Source organism: Limulus polyphemus, unplaced genomic scaffold, assembly GCF_000517525.1.
Source record: "Limulus polyphemus unplaced genomic scaffold, Limulus_polyphemus-2.1.2 Scaffold87, whole genome shotgun sequence".
Lineage (NCBI taxonomy): Eukaryota > Metazoa > Arthropoda > Merostomata > Xiphosura > Limulidae > Limulus > Limulus polyphemus.
In genome coordinates, this window is record NW_013665697.1 from 447,689 (window position 1) to 464,311 (window position 16,623).

Consider the following 16,623-nt stretch of genomic DNA (forward strand, 5'->3'; position numbering starts at 1 on the left):
TATATATATATATATATATATATATATCCACTTTTGAATATTATTTAGAAGTATAAACAACCATCTTGAATTATATTCACGATACGTCTGGTCGCAGTTAAAATTCAATTAGGACACCGGAGCATAAAACTGAATAAATGTCAAGGGAAATAACGAGTTTTTGTCCAAATTGGGACTGTACGTGATAGTTGTGTCAGTGTAGAAATAGCTTTGTTGATCTCGTGATAGTTATGTCACTGCATGTATAAAAAGAGCCTGTGCCGTCATGTGATAGTCGTTTCAATGTAGAAACCCTTTTTTAGCCACTTGATAGCTGTATTATTGTAGATAGAACCTATGGTGTAATGTGTTAGTTGTTTCAGTGCAGAAACTGTTTGTGTAGTTACTTGATAGCTGTGTTAGTGTAAATATAACCTGTGTGGTAGTTTTTTCAGTGCAAAAATAATTTGTTTAGTTATGTAATAGTTGTGTGAATGTAGATAGAACCTGTGATGTCATGTGATAGTTTTGTCACTATAGAAACAGTCTGTTTAGCCAAGTGATAGTTTATTTTTTAATGTAGATGGAGCCTGTGGTGTCATGTGGTAGTTGTTTCAGTGTAGAAACCGTTTATGTAGTTACTTGATAACCGTGTTAGTATAGATAGAACCTGTGGTGCCATATGACAGTTATTTCAGTGTAGAAACCGTTTATGTAGTTACTTGATAACCGTGTTAGTATAGATAGAACCTGTGGTGTCATATGACAGTTATTTCAGTGTAGGAACCGTTTATGTAGTTACTTGATAACCGTGTTAGTGTAGATAGAATCTGTGGTGTCATCTGGTAGTTGTTTCAGTGCATAAATAGTTTGTGTAGTGATATGATAGACGTGTTAATGTGGACAGAGACTGTGTTGATAAATTATATCATAACATAAAACGTATTTTAACAATATATGTAGTACTGTCACATTGCTAATAACTGTTAAATCACAATGACTTGTATGGAGAGTATTATTTATTAACCTAAAACCTTTTAATTTTTGAGCCATTGCATGTGTTATGACGTTTGCAGAATCCCTCCTTCTCTACTAATAACGAAGGTCTGGTCTACGCTGACTTATCTTTGCCACACAGTGGTGCAAGACCCGTATTTAGGAAAAACGCACCTACTGAATACGCTACGCTGAATTTCACAGAGGAAGGGGAGTATGCAGATCAAAGTAAGTATATTTTGCTGGAGTCTACCGTGTCGGGTAACGAAAACAACTAAGGTCATATAGTAATGTTTTTGATTTTTATATATATTAAAGCATATTGAGGTGCACTGGTTGGTATTGAAAACAACTAAGGTCACATAGTAATGTTTTTGATTTTTATATATATTAAAGCATATTGAGGTGCACTGGTTGGTATTATAATACGTATTTTAGCCTTTTATAAATCCACTGCAGCAATATTTAATCGTAAAAGAAAAACTAGAACAACACTAATATTCCACGGACACTCCTGTAAGACGGCATATTAATTAAATAAAGGTCTAACTCACTTTATTAACCAGCAAGTTTCGTGGAACAAATAATTAAAAGAAATTGTGCATTTATTCAGGTGTCAAAATCTTCATTTTATTTCACACTTCTATGTATTTCGAAAGAAAACAAAGTAAACAGATATTTACGTTATCAGAAGAATTCACTGTCCATGTTTTTATTCTCACGTTTTAACCACCGTGATTTGGAATAAAAACACTTTTATTTCCAAGCGATTATTAACCAAGGCACGAGGTTTTGAAATTACAATGATATTAAGTGTTTCAAGGTGCTATTATTAGGCTTAGGCTGTGTAAGCACGTCGTTGAGAAATGACTTGTTTATACTTTATTAGTCTGTATTTACTGTACTTATTAAACCTACTTTTGATAATCCAAAATTCTATAGTAGACAACAAACACCCATTAGTCAATATCAGCTGTTTATAACAGACTCAAACACCCATTAGTCAATATCAGCTATTTATAACAGACTCATTATCTTCTTCGATTTCTCATGTTTCCTGTGAATAATCGTGATTTTACAATGCACAGTTTAATCTGTTCTGAAATGAGATTAATATATATTAGTTAAAGTGCTTGATACTAAATTAACTAGTTAAATGTAATTTCACGTGTTAGAGTTTTAGTTAATGTACATTAGTATGATACAATCTGTATTATAACATAATGGATTTAGGAAACTAGGTCGTGGATGATTGTCATTTTGGGGAATTAGGGGCTGCCATCTAGCATTACTATGAATTAAAAAAGATGTTTTCTCACAAGTTATGATTATGTTGAAAAAATTGCACGTCTAATAACCATGTTTCATCTTTGCACTTTCATATGTCATTTGGTTTTATTTTAGCTATAAAATCATAAAAGATGTCTCAGGTTTAGGTAATATTAACAACAATAGCGATACTAGTATAATAGCTATTTTTACTTGACGTTACTAGTGTTATTATATTTATGAAAACAATTTTTTCTTTCCCTTGTTTAACACAAATGAGTTGTATATTTTCATTGACTGCAGGCCTATGTTTCTATCTATTATCACTACTATAAATTACTACAGAAAATCAAGAAGAGTTAACATGCTACTGTAAATTCTGGATATAAATAGGAACTACACATTGGGGGATTTTAAAGTGATCAGGCAGCCGATACTACTGTCTATGTAGGGATGGCTCGGATTGTCCACCGAAATAGAATTTTAAATATCTGCTCAATATGTAATCAGAACCTTATAATGCTATATAGTGTTTCCTTTTATAACAAGTTCTGGGAATGTCTGTAAATATCATAGCAAAAAGTTTGAATTTCTTGTTTTTCATTCTTCGGCTTCTTAGTTATTACACAATAAATCAAAACAATAGTGTAAACCAATTTCACTGAGGTAACATAGTTTAAAACGGAGTATTCGCTTTTATAAGTATTATTAATAACTGGTGATAATGAAAGAAATCATAATTTTAGAGAAAACGATGTTATTATTACCCCTTGCAGTTAGCTTTCTTTCGAAGATTTAGTGTTTCTATAAAAAGCTTAAATATAGGTTGAAATAGGAAATACCAGCCAATAATAGATAATCAATAAATATTACATTTTGAACCTCATTGTATTTAGAACTTGGTTATAAATACAACCTTCCTATGTTTATTGAAACACTGCATTAAAAAACAATAACAAGCAAACAAGTAAAGGTTTGTTTTGTAATTAAGCACAAAGCTACACAAGGGGCTATCTGTGCTCTGCCCACCACGTGTATCGAAACCCGGATTCTAGCGTTGTAAGTCCGCAGATATAACGCTGTGCCACTGGGGGGCAACAAGTAAAGGAAAACATTTAAAAAATGAAGTAAATATAGGGATGGCTAATATCAATCCTTAAAAACAATACAAACAAGATAGTGGGGATGGCATTTGCGCCATCCTTACATAATAGAACAGGCGTACAGTGTAGTAGAATGTTAACACACAAAAATAGGATACATTTAAATTCAATTGTGATTTAATAGTTATATATATATTGCTATATGTTAATTCTTGCCTGTGCTATTATGTAGGGATGGTGCACATGTCATCCCTACTATCTTTTTTTGAAGGATTGATATTAGCCATCCTTATATTTACTTCCTTATTTGAAAAGTGTTTTCTTTATTTGAGTATTTATTTCCGAGAGCAAGTGAGTTTACACTACGTAATATTATACGTTTTGATATAAACATGTTAACTGTAAGCCTGGCGATATACAAAATTTACAGGTAACATAGTCAATGACTTTCGAGAATTTTCGAAATCTGACATTCTTCTGCTATAAGTAGCTTAGTTTTTATTTCTGTAAGCTTGCTGTAGACTGTTAATAATGTCTATGAACTTATTACATTACTCTGCCTGCGAGACATTTCAGTACATATTAATCAGGAGATTATTTAGTGAAGAATAATAAAGTTAAAACAATGTTTTTGAAGTTGTGCGTATTTGGTATTTTCATGTTCTAAAGTAATGCTTATCCCAGCTTACGCATAGCTATGTAAGACCTTAAAGAGAAAGTTTAAATTGCTAGAGTTAAGTACAGTAAATTAAGCAACCTCATTATATAGCGTTATCATTCGTCTTAAATTCCGTTTCTTTTATTCCTATCCATGACAATTTTAAATATAGTACTGTGCATAAATTAAAGGCCACTCAGTCATCACCATGTATTTTAAATGCAAAACATGCTGAATTATTTTTTAATGTAGGTTCTTCAGAACTTCATAATGTCTGAAGGCTAAGCAAACGCATATATAAAGCAAATTTAGAGTTTACGCTCGCTGTATTTTTAAGATCGTCATTATGCCGGAAATAAAAAATTATCCCACTGAACGACGCCCAAAATGAACAGCATGGTGAATGAGTACTTACTAATACGGGGAAGAATCCAGAACTCTTTCAATACGGTAGAGATCACCACCTTCAGGTGTGGTTAAACAAACGCATACTTGGATGCTACATCTACCATGTTTAACTGAAAACTTCAGATATTTTCTCTTTAATCTCTCACCACTCGTGCAATGAATGTACTGGCATCTATTGGTTTCTAAGATCTCAAACTTTATCTCATTAGTCCAAAGTAGTTTTCTCCATATGCAAGTTATCCAGTTTTTGAAATCTTTGGCAGACTTAAGTTACTTCTGTTTGTAGTCTTCTTGCTGTAATGTGCTTTTCAGTCCTTCTTGACAGAATCTGCATCACACTGTGGAATATCCAAGTTTAACACCAGTTCTGGAGCAACGAAGTTGCTAAATTTACGTCATCTCTGAGTGGAATAAGACTAAGGTACTTAACATCTGCAAAGCTCAGGTGGTTTTTCCAGGCATGCTCTTATCATCAGTGATACCAGTTTCATCGTGTTTTTCGATTACTTTAAACTCCAGTTTCAAAACGTTTTGTTTGTATTTTCCACTATATGTAAAGCTATTATGCTATGTCTTACTTCATCAAAAACTGTGCGTCTTCCATACTTCGTACTTAAGTGTAGATCAGTCAAATTAGAGTCATGGAGTAATAAAAATATTATTCACTTTCCACAGAAACAACTAATTGCAACGATCAAGGAAAATGTATTTTATACATCTACTATAGAAAATCAATAAATATGTGGAAAGTTTTTTGATATTGGACATCAGTATAGATAATAGCCACATCATCACAACGTTTAAAAGCTACATAACTATTGTCAGTACTGACATTCTTACAATTATTTCTTTGTTGAAAAAACATAAGCCATTTTTGCAATAGTATAATTATTTATTTATCTATCTGTCTGTCTGTCAGGCATTTAGTTTTTAAACTTTGTTCAGTAATATCACGTACAACGACACAAGTCACCAAACTTCATTAACTGTTTATATTGAAGATAAAAGATTGTTCTTAACTTCTTTCGATGAGTATTTGTTATCAAGGGAGTTGGCGAAACTAAATTATTTTAATTTTATGTTTCTTTTTGATAGTCTCTGCAGCTTGATTAGTGGAAGCTTTAGTAGGACTTTAGCTAGGAAGTGGTCAAAATTGTTTTTAGCTGTGTTATATCATCTTCGATAGGTCATGAAACTCATAAAGATACACCGTAAAAAAAGTCTGTGCATGAAAATCTCAAAATTATATGCCCACTGAGAGTTCAAAGTTTTTCTATTTTTATCCTCAGTAGATGTATAACCAGTTGATATAAGTTTTGAACATACTTATCAATTATCAACTTTCCTGGTATGTAGCATCTATGTTGTTGATGCTCGACTTTTGAATGATATTTAATTATAATAATTCGGAAAATGTTTACCAATTTTATTGTAATATTATGCCATACAAACGGTTTACAAATTATATACTTCCACTTGGAATATTTAGTTTACATTGGAATATCGTTTGTAGGTTCATATATTCAAATTTGTCACAGCTTTACACATATTTTTTGTAGCTTCAAACATGGAATTATTTTTGTATTTTAATATAGGTGAATTCCTTATTGTTTCACGGTGACGAATTTCCTTTATACTTTCATAAGCACAGAGGAATTTTTTGGTAGCATTATAATTCTTAATTCCTTTCGTTGCTTCATATAGAGAATTTGTTTTAACATCACCAAAAAACCCCCTTTTGTAGCTTCAGATATGGAATGGTATAGAGTAGGTTGATAATATTGTACTCGAGTGTAGTCTCTACACTGAGCGTCTTGCAAAGTTACATTAATTTCGAAAGTAATCTCTTAAATACATGGAACAATGAAATATACAATAAACTCAAACTTCGTGGTCTTCCAATGGGCGGCTCTAGCTTTATTAAACGTTAAAATAGTATTCATATAGTCATAACATCGAGCAGAAACTTGCCCAATAGAACGTGCTTAATAAAAAATTTGGCAACTTATTTTCTCTTGCCTTATTGGGCAATAGTGTCTAACCCCAATGGTGGGTCCAAATTTGTTATGGAAGATTCTGTCAAAAAGCATCAACATGAAAGTGATTTCCTTACAAATTGGATATAAGGTGAGAAATAGTTTAAGAGATAAGCGTTTCCTTACGTATTCACATTAAGATGTCTAAAATTATGAAATATATCAATGTCAAAGATGAAGTCCCCAAGAGTTTGAAAGTTGTAAGAGCTCTGATCATGTACAAATTAGAACTTACATTCATTACTGCACACATGGGAAATTGCTGACTATTACAATAAGCTAATTAAAGAAGGATTAATACAATAGAGGGCGTATGTACCTGTTTAAGAGAAAGATCTTGAATGTTATGATAATATATACCTAGCTATGAATATTTCGTAAATACTTTATTGTTAACTTTCAAACGTTTCAATACTTGGTGTCTGTAAAAGCTTTAAAACAACATATGACTTTTAAGGGAAAAAATAACTATAATTCTTGGACATTTCGGACGTGCGTCACTTTTGATAAAGGCACGTAGAGTTATCCTCCCGAGTTGGAAGGACAACATTATCTAGTTATCCTCTAGACTAGGAAGAATAAAAAAATATAGAGTTATATTCCAGATTTGTAGGAATAAAACCCATTGAGTTATCCTTCCGAGGTGAAAGAATAAAAATATAGAGTTATATTCCAGACTTGGAAGAAAAACCCATTGAGTTATCCTTCAGAGGTGAAAGAATAAAAATATAGAGTTATCTTCCAGACTTGTAAGAATAAAACCCATCGAGTTATCCTCCAGACTTGGAAGAATAAAAATATAGAGTTATCCTCCAGACTTGGAAGAATAAAAATATAGAGTTATCCTCCAGACTTGGAAGAATAAAAATATAGAGTTATCCTCCAGACTTGAAAGAATAAAACCCATTGAACTATTCTAAAGATTTTCAAGGATGAAACCTACATACTCTACAGACTTTGAATTTTGTTTTCATTTCACTTCGTCAACATAAATAAATAAACCAAAAACTGCTCGGTTTCTGTTACCTAACCAGAAAGCAATGGACACAGGCAAACAGGCTGAGGTCAGGCCTTGGCAGAATAGCGGCCAACCTGCATCGATGGGGTTATCGTGAATCCCCTACATGCCCAGCATGTCAGGAATCCCTACAAGACACAGACCATCTCGTGTTGCACTGTCCGGTCACTGCGGTACCAGGGGATATTGTACTATCCACGAAGCGGGCGAGGCATTCATTGACTGGATCATGACTACGAATTTGGAGGTGTGAGAAACACCATACGCAACTACTAGTAAACCTAAATACAGGGTGTCCATAAAGTCTAGAATCAATGTAGACATATTTTATTTAAATACATATTTACAATATCTGTTCAAAATGGCCACCGCCAAGTTCAAAACATGTTTGTAAACGATACAGCATGATTGAGATATTGAATTTCTTTCTGGATGTTTGTTATTGAACTCCAGCACTATTTCTCTCTTTGTCCGTCCTTAATGTCCACACAACAGGATAATTTCAACGCGCTATTGTAAACTTAACCTCATGATTATTACGTATGGACAACATAACCTGCAACAAAAAGAATGAAACATAAATTTAATAAATAAACGTTTCAAATAAATTAAGTTTACATTGATTCCAGACTTTATGTACACCATGTACTATTGTTCCTTAAGCAACTTAAACTTGCGTGATTTGGACATTTATCGATTTCCTAAATGTTAATTTACAGTAGCCGTTACCTAATTAGTTGATATGTATGTGAAATATATTTTCAGGATAGAACAAACAAGTTACTGGATCCTAGTACACTTTCAAATAATTGAAAGCTTTCTGTACTTACTGTCTTTAACTTCTTGTGCTAGTTGTGTGATTGTTATTTCTTTACGTTCAATATATATTATTAAAAATTTATTTCATTTATCTGTTCACTTTGTGGGTTTCGAAAAAAAAACTGGTTAAGGTAATTGTACTCGTGTATAATAAGTTGTTAGTGTAATTACTGCATAACTTACCTTATGTACGTTCTTTTAAAACCTTTAAGAAATATTATATTAGACTCGTCTTACATCATAAAGTGTGAATTATTTTATGCAGACATAAAACTGAGACAGAAATATGGAAGATTAATTTTCAGATCTCTAATTTTTCATTAAGTGGTTGATCTTTTACTTTCTTTTGAATTAATTGAAAGTATATACACATTTTCTACTAAACTCACTAGATGTATTTTATTACATTTTAGAATCTATATTTAACTAAACATATTCAGCATGTTATGAAAAGTTTGAAACATAAACTGTGTGAAATAATGATCTGAATTTTAAAATAGTTGTAAATAAAATCGTGTTAATGAACAAGGAATTTGTATTAATTTTGTGAACTCCGCACAAATTCTTAGTATTGAACTAGTCTGTGTATAGAATTTGTTTTAAGATTCTGGTAAAGCTCTTTTATGGCAGACATATATTTCTGGATTTCTTCAATTTTTACCTTTAAATCTGTGTATATGTGTTTTATCTCCTTCAGCCTTTCAACCCAGACATAAGTGACAACATGCTTTATGTTGACATGTATTATAACGTCAAATTGGGGAAGATCCGAGATCCGCGGATAAAGCCTTTGTTGCCTCCACAAGGAACCATCTCTTCCTCCAAAGACAAAACCTAAGTCCACTAACCAGCATCCGGAAGATTAGAAACTTCTAGTTTTCTACGACAGGCTATATAGTTGTGGATCTAAACTTCTGTGTCGGCTGCATATCAACCTGTTGAAAGACGATCTGGTACAAAACTATTTTGGTGTGATTACTGATCATACTGTTCCAAAGAAACTGTGGTTTAAGACTCTTCATTAATATTTATGAAAAGTTTACAAAAACCAAAACAAAAGAGTGTGATCTTAGTCAAGCTTTATTTCTTTTAAAATATGTTTGCGCTATCTTTGCTATTGAAGTATAAAGTTATGATTACATAGCTCGAGACTTTAGAGTTGTTAGTATGTTTAAGTCTCTTTAAAATATAACTGCGATAGATGTTGTTGTTGGTATACCTGTATGCATATCAAGAAAAATAGATAATTTAATAATACACGACCGCTAGATTTCTCTTTATATGAAAAATCTTTTTATTCAAACAAATCTAACAACATTTACAGAGGAAGTTATCTATTAATAGAAGCGTCTCTCTCTCTCTCTCTTTTGTAACGTTATAGTCTCGTTTAGAGGTAAGGTAAGCCTTATAAGGAAGAAATGTGTTTGTTTTGTTGTATACGTAGTAGACATTTAATATCCCTTGTAAATTTATCATTTCTTAGATATTGTGCATAGTAAATAAATACAGTTTTTGATATAAATATGTCATTTCTATAAATTTTATAGGGTTACTGGCACCAGGTGGTTGATTGGCTTGCTGAATTATCTTTATATGTGCTTTGATTATCTGAGGCACTTATCCTGTAAATAAACTGCTATAGTCATAATACAACGTCTTAAATATAACCTGCGCTATTGACTATTGTTTTAAATTAGTCAGTAATGTGTCATTACTGGGAAGTCTTCCTGAAAAGATGGACATTGTTTGTTCGTAACATCATTACAATTACTTAACAATAAAAAAATGAGGTTGGTTAAAAGATGTAAAAATGAATACGGTCGTTTCAAATGATATAGTTTAAGACAAAAGCGTTAATTTTTGAACGGATGGTGGTTTTCCAGCACTTAATGTTTTTATTAGTGTTAAAGTCTGTGTGATGTACTTTTAACAGAATTATTTTGAACTCGTTTTGTAGATTAAAACAGTAAAACATTAAAATAGTAAGTTAACCTCGTTTAAGTTGGTTAGAGAGAGATTTAAAAACCCAGTTTGTTGTCATTTTGGCTGTCACTTAATATAAAATAATTCGGCTCTATAGTAATGTGACACGTATATCACTGAACACAGCAAAATGAAACAGCTTTAGTAGACGTTTTGTACAAAAGATGGCGTTCAAAATGACGTAATTGTATTTAATATGTCTTGAAAACGTAAAACTTTCAGATTAGAACTGTCTACAAGGAATTCAAAAGAAGCCTGTGTTTAGTATAACTTATCTTACAGAGGTAATTAGGGTTTTATTGTAAATAAACATTAGGGAAACACAGAACGCTTACCCTTACCTGTTTATATTCCAGACCGGAAGTAAATCTCAGAGGTATTGTTGTTGTAAACTTCTTTGTGTTTATTCTTTAAGAAATATGCAGTGAATACAATTTTTTCTGACTTGAAGTTAACTAAGTGCAGGATATTATAACATTTATCCTAATAACCGCATGTTATCTGAAATTATCCAACACGCTAAAATGCTTGCCAATTTCACAGTGATGTATTAAATTTCATATAATAAATAAGTATAAGATATTGTACTGCTGATGTATTAGGCTTTAAATAAAAATTTTAAGCTTTTCTTTGGCGTATGTTTCATAAATCACAAATATAAAACCTACAAACTGGCCATAGGTATCATCGTCAAAATCAGCTACTGTCTGTTCTCTTGTTCCATTTCAAGTGACGTTTATTCATCCAGTCAATATGCAGGATAAAGACAGGTATTAAGTATACCATAACGCTACATAGTCTATGCGTGATAAAGACAGGTATTAAGTATACCATAACGCTACATAGTCATATACGCTATTTTTGAATTATGCATCTATAAACGAGAAGAAAAATGACAGTTTTTATCTCACAACCCAAGAAATTATCTTGGAACGTGTTGTTTGCTTTTACTGTTTATTTCATTAAGTGCAGTTTCCTGTGGCCAAGAAAAATATTATAGTGACAAAATAATAGGTATCTGTCTATCTTTTCATTTATCAAAAATCTAACTCTGAAAACATATATACAAGTGATAAACATAATGCTCAGAACAATCAAATGCTTATTCCAATTTATAACATTTTGATCATGAGAAAGTAAAAATACTATTATATAATAACGCCAGTTTCCCTCCCTGCTCTCTCAGTTAACATTTATGTTAATCATCTGCTGATTTGTTTTCTGATCTGGCATACAAATGATTAGTCATTAGGCCTACACTCGTAAATCAACATTAAGAAGTGACTTTAAATCTTGGCAGTTCATGATATTTCCTTTTCTTACTGTCAGGTTATATTGTATGTATGGATGGAATCTTTACAGTAGGTGTCTGTGACTTCTTGGCGATAAATTTGAACAATAAACGGATAGTACACAATCCATTTGTTATAAAATAATATATTCAAAACAAGTCAAACGTATGTACAAACATTCGTTACACTATTGGTTATTCCAGTTGTATCCACAGTTTTAAATAACACTAGTCGATAAAATCGAACTTTTGTCTCTCATCAAAAATGTAAACACCCTTTTCTAAACTGGTTTTGCACGCTTTTTCCAAATCTATTTTCGCTTTTCTTTTAGTACATCTAGTTATAGAAATATGACTGGTGTTAATTTTAGCACAATTGAGGTAATAATTACACATTAGGCTAGTTAACATTATAACTTGATTCATTTTTCAGTATAAGTCCCATAAATGTTATGCACACTATACACTTGGTTAAATTTATACAGTACATACTCGTGAAAAAAGAAATGTACAGCAAGTTAAATTATAATTAAGACAATAAACTTACACATTTGATCGGTCTCATCACAACAAATTTGGAATTAGCATCCTAAGAGCTATCTAGCCCACTTATAATTATATCTGATGAAAATGATTTGTTGGCCATTGTAATTGTCTCTTTTTCGTCAAAGTCCACACAGGCATGTTCAATTAATTTAGAACACCCTTTGACAAGACAAATTATTCTCCTCTATTCTGCTATCACAATACAATCAGTGACAAATTCACTTATTTTACCCCGTGGGTTACCACAGTTGTATACAGAGCTTTAAGTAATTCTCTTTTCCGTCACAAGTCCACACAGGCTAATTCAGTTACTTTAGAACCCAAATGAAAAGACGAATTATTCTTCTCTGCTCTGTTATTACAATACAATCTACCATTATAACACTTTAAATGTCGCCACTATACACTGTTTATGACTAAACTTACAAACACAGTTTAGATCTATATCTCTAACTTACGTTGTCTTGTTTTCACGCTCACTAATTTAACTTGCACTATCTCGGTGGCCTATATATATAGATTGCCCAATTGAGGCCTAGAACTTTCTACAAACTACGAGACGCTATGATGTAACAATACTCACTTAAAGCAACGAGAAAAATACAGAAGGTTAGAGTAATGTGACGTTAATTCACAACAATTGAAGTACACAACAAATGGTTCTTAAACAGTTACATAAGTAAACTTGCCATAATTACCCCTTCTAAAAATAACTTACTTTAACGTTCGCACTATATAAACTAAATAATACTCTCGTATTGAACTTAAAATGAACATTCGTATACATCTAACACATATAGAATATGATCACAGTTAACAACTAGATCAATCTGACACTAATGTTGTACACTTAAAACATTAGTGTTGATGATATTATGAGGTGTCCCTAACCACTTTTCTGAAAGAGATACTACCCGTGCATCGTTAGTGTCTGGAGTCCTTGTCGGGAAGTGGCACATCTACCATAAGCATCCCATACATGTATGATAGGATTGAATTTTGATGAATGTGCAAGCCATTCCACTCTGTATATCCCATTTTCTTCTAGAAACATGTCGAACAGTTTAGCGCGGCGCAGGTGGAAGTTGCCATCTATTACGCTGAAGTCAGGACCAGTTAACTTTAGCATATAGAAACACAAAGAGTTGTTGGATGTGGTCACTATAATGTGTGTCATTCCGTAGGATATGGAGATTGGTGTGTCTTCCAATGCTTATTCCTAGTCACTTGACAACACAACAATTCTGCTTAATTCAAACATTCAATATCAAGAGACTAAACATATTGTATAACACTATGGTGCATGACTTTTCTGTCAAGTACCTATTGCAGTAACCCTGGTAAGCAAACGATACAGAAATGTATTTAGTGTTATATATGAAAAAAATACTCATTCATTTTCGATCCATCTTTATAACATTGGCTAACTCCTGACGTGAATGTAATATCTAATAATGAAGACAAATACTGTTAGTTTAATTATTTAACAAAGCAAATATTACTTTCTCTCATATTTATACAGTATCTTTAATTAACAAAGTTTATGAAAGAAATTAATCCCTCCACCAGAGGGTATGATTTTATAAAAGGAACCCATGTACTTGACCTAATCCTCAAGTATATGAAAATGTTTTGTAAGTGTATATATAGAGAGTGCATGCTTCAGAAAATCGAATCTTCACGAGTTCAGTAAAACGAGGGTAGTTGTTACTTTATTGTTTTTTTTATTCCCATAGAGAACTTTCTTGTTATTGTTGTAAAAGTTTAGTTTAATTAGTCCTAAGTAGTCAGCAACGCCAGCAAAGAAAAAACATGGATTAAATTGTTCATTAAATGTTCCAGTCCTAATATAGACGGTTTAATTCTGAGGAAAGTAACACATTTATTGTTGGATACATGCAGATCTTACTCAAATGAAGACCACTAATCACTTTTTCATTTCATGAAATCCTTTAATACTGGTGATCGCGTTAACTTTTTTTTTCTGCCTATCTACTACGATCAGTAAAGAAAGGAAGATAATTCTTATCGAGTTAAAAGATAGGTTGAAAAATGTAGTCCATTTACAAATTCAGAAAATAAATCATGAGCGATTATTACTAATACAGCACTATAGTTTTATGCTAGTAGTTGCCCATTGGGTACATTCTTAACAAGAAGCTCACCAAGTCAAATAAAATTATAATTTGGTATCACTTAGTGAATGAAACAGCACTGTCTCTAATGGATACTTTATTTACGGTCTCTATTCTGAAACATTAAGTACCAAGTTTATTTACGAGCCCAAATGTTTGGGAAATACAAATAATTATAAGCAATAATTCTGGTCGATCGAAACTGTCTGCTCCTTCTATAAATTTTGTATTCTAATGTTTTACTGTTTCTAGACTGATAATCGCAGTAAACGGACTTTTATTCTGTAGTAACTTCTCTCATGAATTATTACACATAAAACACACTGTGTCTGCAATGGTTAAAACGTCTTATGCACATTAATATATACAAGTAGGCAGACACACACACATATATATTAGAAATACATATACATGTATTATAATAATACTCAATTTTTGATAATGCCTGCATACCTTACTGTCTAAATGCACATGTGCGCGCGCGCGCACTTCATTACAACGGATGTAAACAAATGCGGATGTAAATATTATTTAGTAGAAGTTTTTTACAAAAACGTATTAAAACCTTATTAAAGTTTTTAAAAAAAGTCTAACGTTAGGTCGTAGAATAACATTATAAGTTTATTTATTAATAGTATTACGTACGGCAATGTTTAGCTCTAACTAAATTAAAGCGAAGCAAGTACACAAGTTACAGTGTTAATGTATCTCTTTATCGAATATAGGCCGTACTTAATAAAGGCTTAACTAATGTTAGGCCTAAGAAAGCGGACTTTCAGATTTCAGTGTCTGCGATTACAATTCTTTTGTTTTATTCTGCAATGCCTGTATTTAAAGTTGCAATAAAAATACTAATTTGACCACAAATGTTTTCGGGTCTCTGCTGGTATATATATATTAGGAATACAGGGACACACACACACATACACATATATATATATATATATATATATTAGATTTGTTAATTTCTTTTGGATATCCGTGTAACGCTACACAAATGATATATTTTGAACTAAGAGACTAAAGGAAAGACAACTAGATAAAAGTACCCACCATCAATTCTCTATCTAATTTAACCAACTAGTAGAATCTGAGTCTAGTAGAGTCTTTTAACGCACGGCAGTCTCAAACTGCGGAGGGCAATTTTGCGGTAGCGAGACGCAAACTATAGACAATCGAAGTCACACTTCGACACGCTAGCCAATAGGCCATACCCGAATACACACACACATGTGTATATGGTAGTAATAACCATTAAGCATGCAGTTATTCAAAGTAGGAAAAGTAAACCAAGAGTACAAACCAACATTAATGAGCTCTATGAAAATAAATACTAACGGCTGCACAAGAAACGTTTCTCATTAGTATGGATATCTGTTAAGTTCTGATGAAACGAGATAAAGATTGTGATGATTATTTTAATGAGTCTACATTTATTTTAAGAAGTTCTAAAAAGATTGTGCAATACAGCATGTTTTCATGAAAAATCTTTTATTGTTTTGTATGGTAGTACATACCATTAAAATTATTTGGTTGTTGTAACAGAACATCAAAACAGCTTAGTACATTCCATTAAAATTATTTGTTTATTGTAACAGCACGTCAAAACAGCTTAGTACATTCCATTAAAATTCTGTTACAACAACAAAAATAGATTTTTAATACATACAGAAAAATAAGAAACAAGAGAAATACAGCTTATTCGTAAGCTTCAGAATTCTAATTTCTGTATATTAACAGTGAAGATTAAAAACAACAACATTAAAACAGTGCTTTCATTAGCAAGAAGTAGTAAAGTTGTTTTTTTTCAGAAGTACGTATAGATATCGAACCAGATTGAAAAATTCAGATCTAATTTTTTGGTTGATTGCCCTAAAAAATAATTGGATTATTAAGCTATTTCCAAGTAACATTTTTGTAACAGAAACTAAATATATCAAACACTAATATTTCTTACGATGACCACCGGACGAAAAAGATAGATTGTCAGTGTTATAAAATATTTCATAATAACGGATGAAAGCTGTTTTGATGTTGGTGCATTTACATAAATTCGACATTTCATTCGATTTATAATCGAACCAAAATATTTTGCTTTCTGCAATAATGACGGTATTTTTATTCGATTTTTTAGTATGTGATTAATATCTTATTAACGGTCCTGTAACTAACAATGTCATGGACCTACAAATTATTTGGTTTCAAAAGTATTTAGAATAATGTGTAACTCTTTCATTGAAAATGGGTAATTACGGTTGTAATCATAAGTTAGAACTATACTGATATATTGAAAACACCTAGGTTTTGCTTAACATTCTGAACTTCACTTCCTTCTTTCCGAATCGGGATTTAGGTCATCGACCTGGGAGAGTCAGGTTCAAA

At 31.9% G+C, this 16,623-nt stretch overlaps 1 protein-coding gene across 4 annotated transcripts in view; it reads left to right on the forward strand.

The window, feature by feature from the left end:
• Positions 1–10,898, forward strand: part of LOC106468300 (hemicentin-1-like) — a 130,048-nt gene extending 119,150 nt beyond the window's left edge. For all 4 annotated transcript variants that reach the window (XM_022397277.1, XM_022397289.1, XM_022397306.1 and 1 more), the window contains 2 exons: positions 1,056–1,203; positions 8,984–10,898. In XM_022397277.1, the coding sequence (XP_022252985.1) occupies positions 1,056–1,203; positions 8,984–9,006 (171 nt within the window). In that variant the 3' untranslated portion in view covers positions 9,007–10,898. The remainder of the gene's footprint in view (positions 1–1,055; positions 1,204–8,983) is intronic.
• Positions 10,899–16,623: the final 5,725 nt, after the last annotated feature.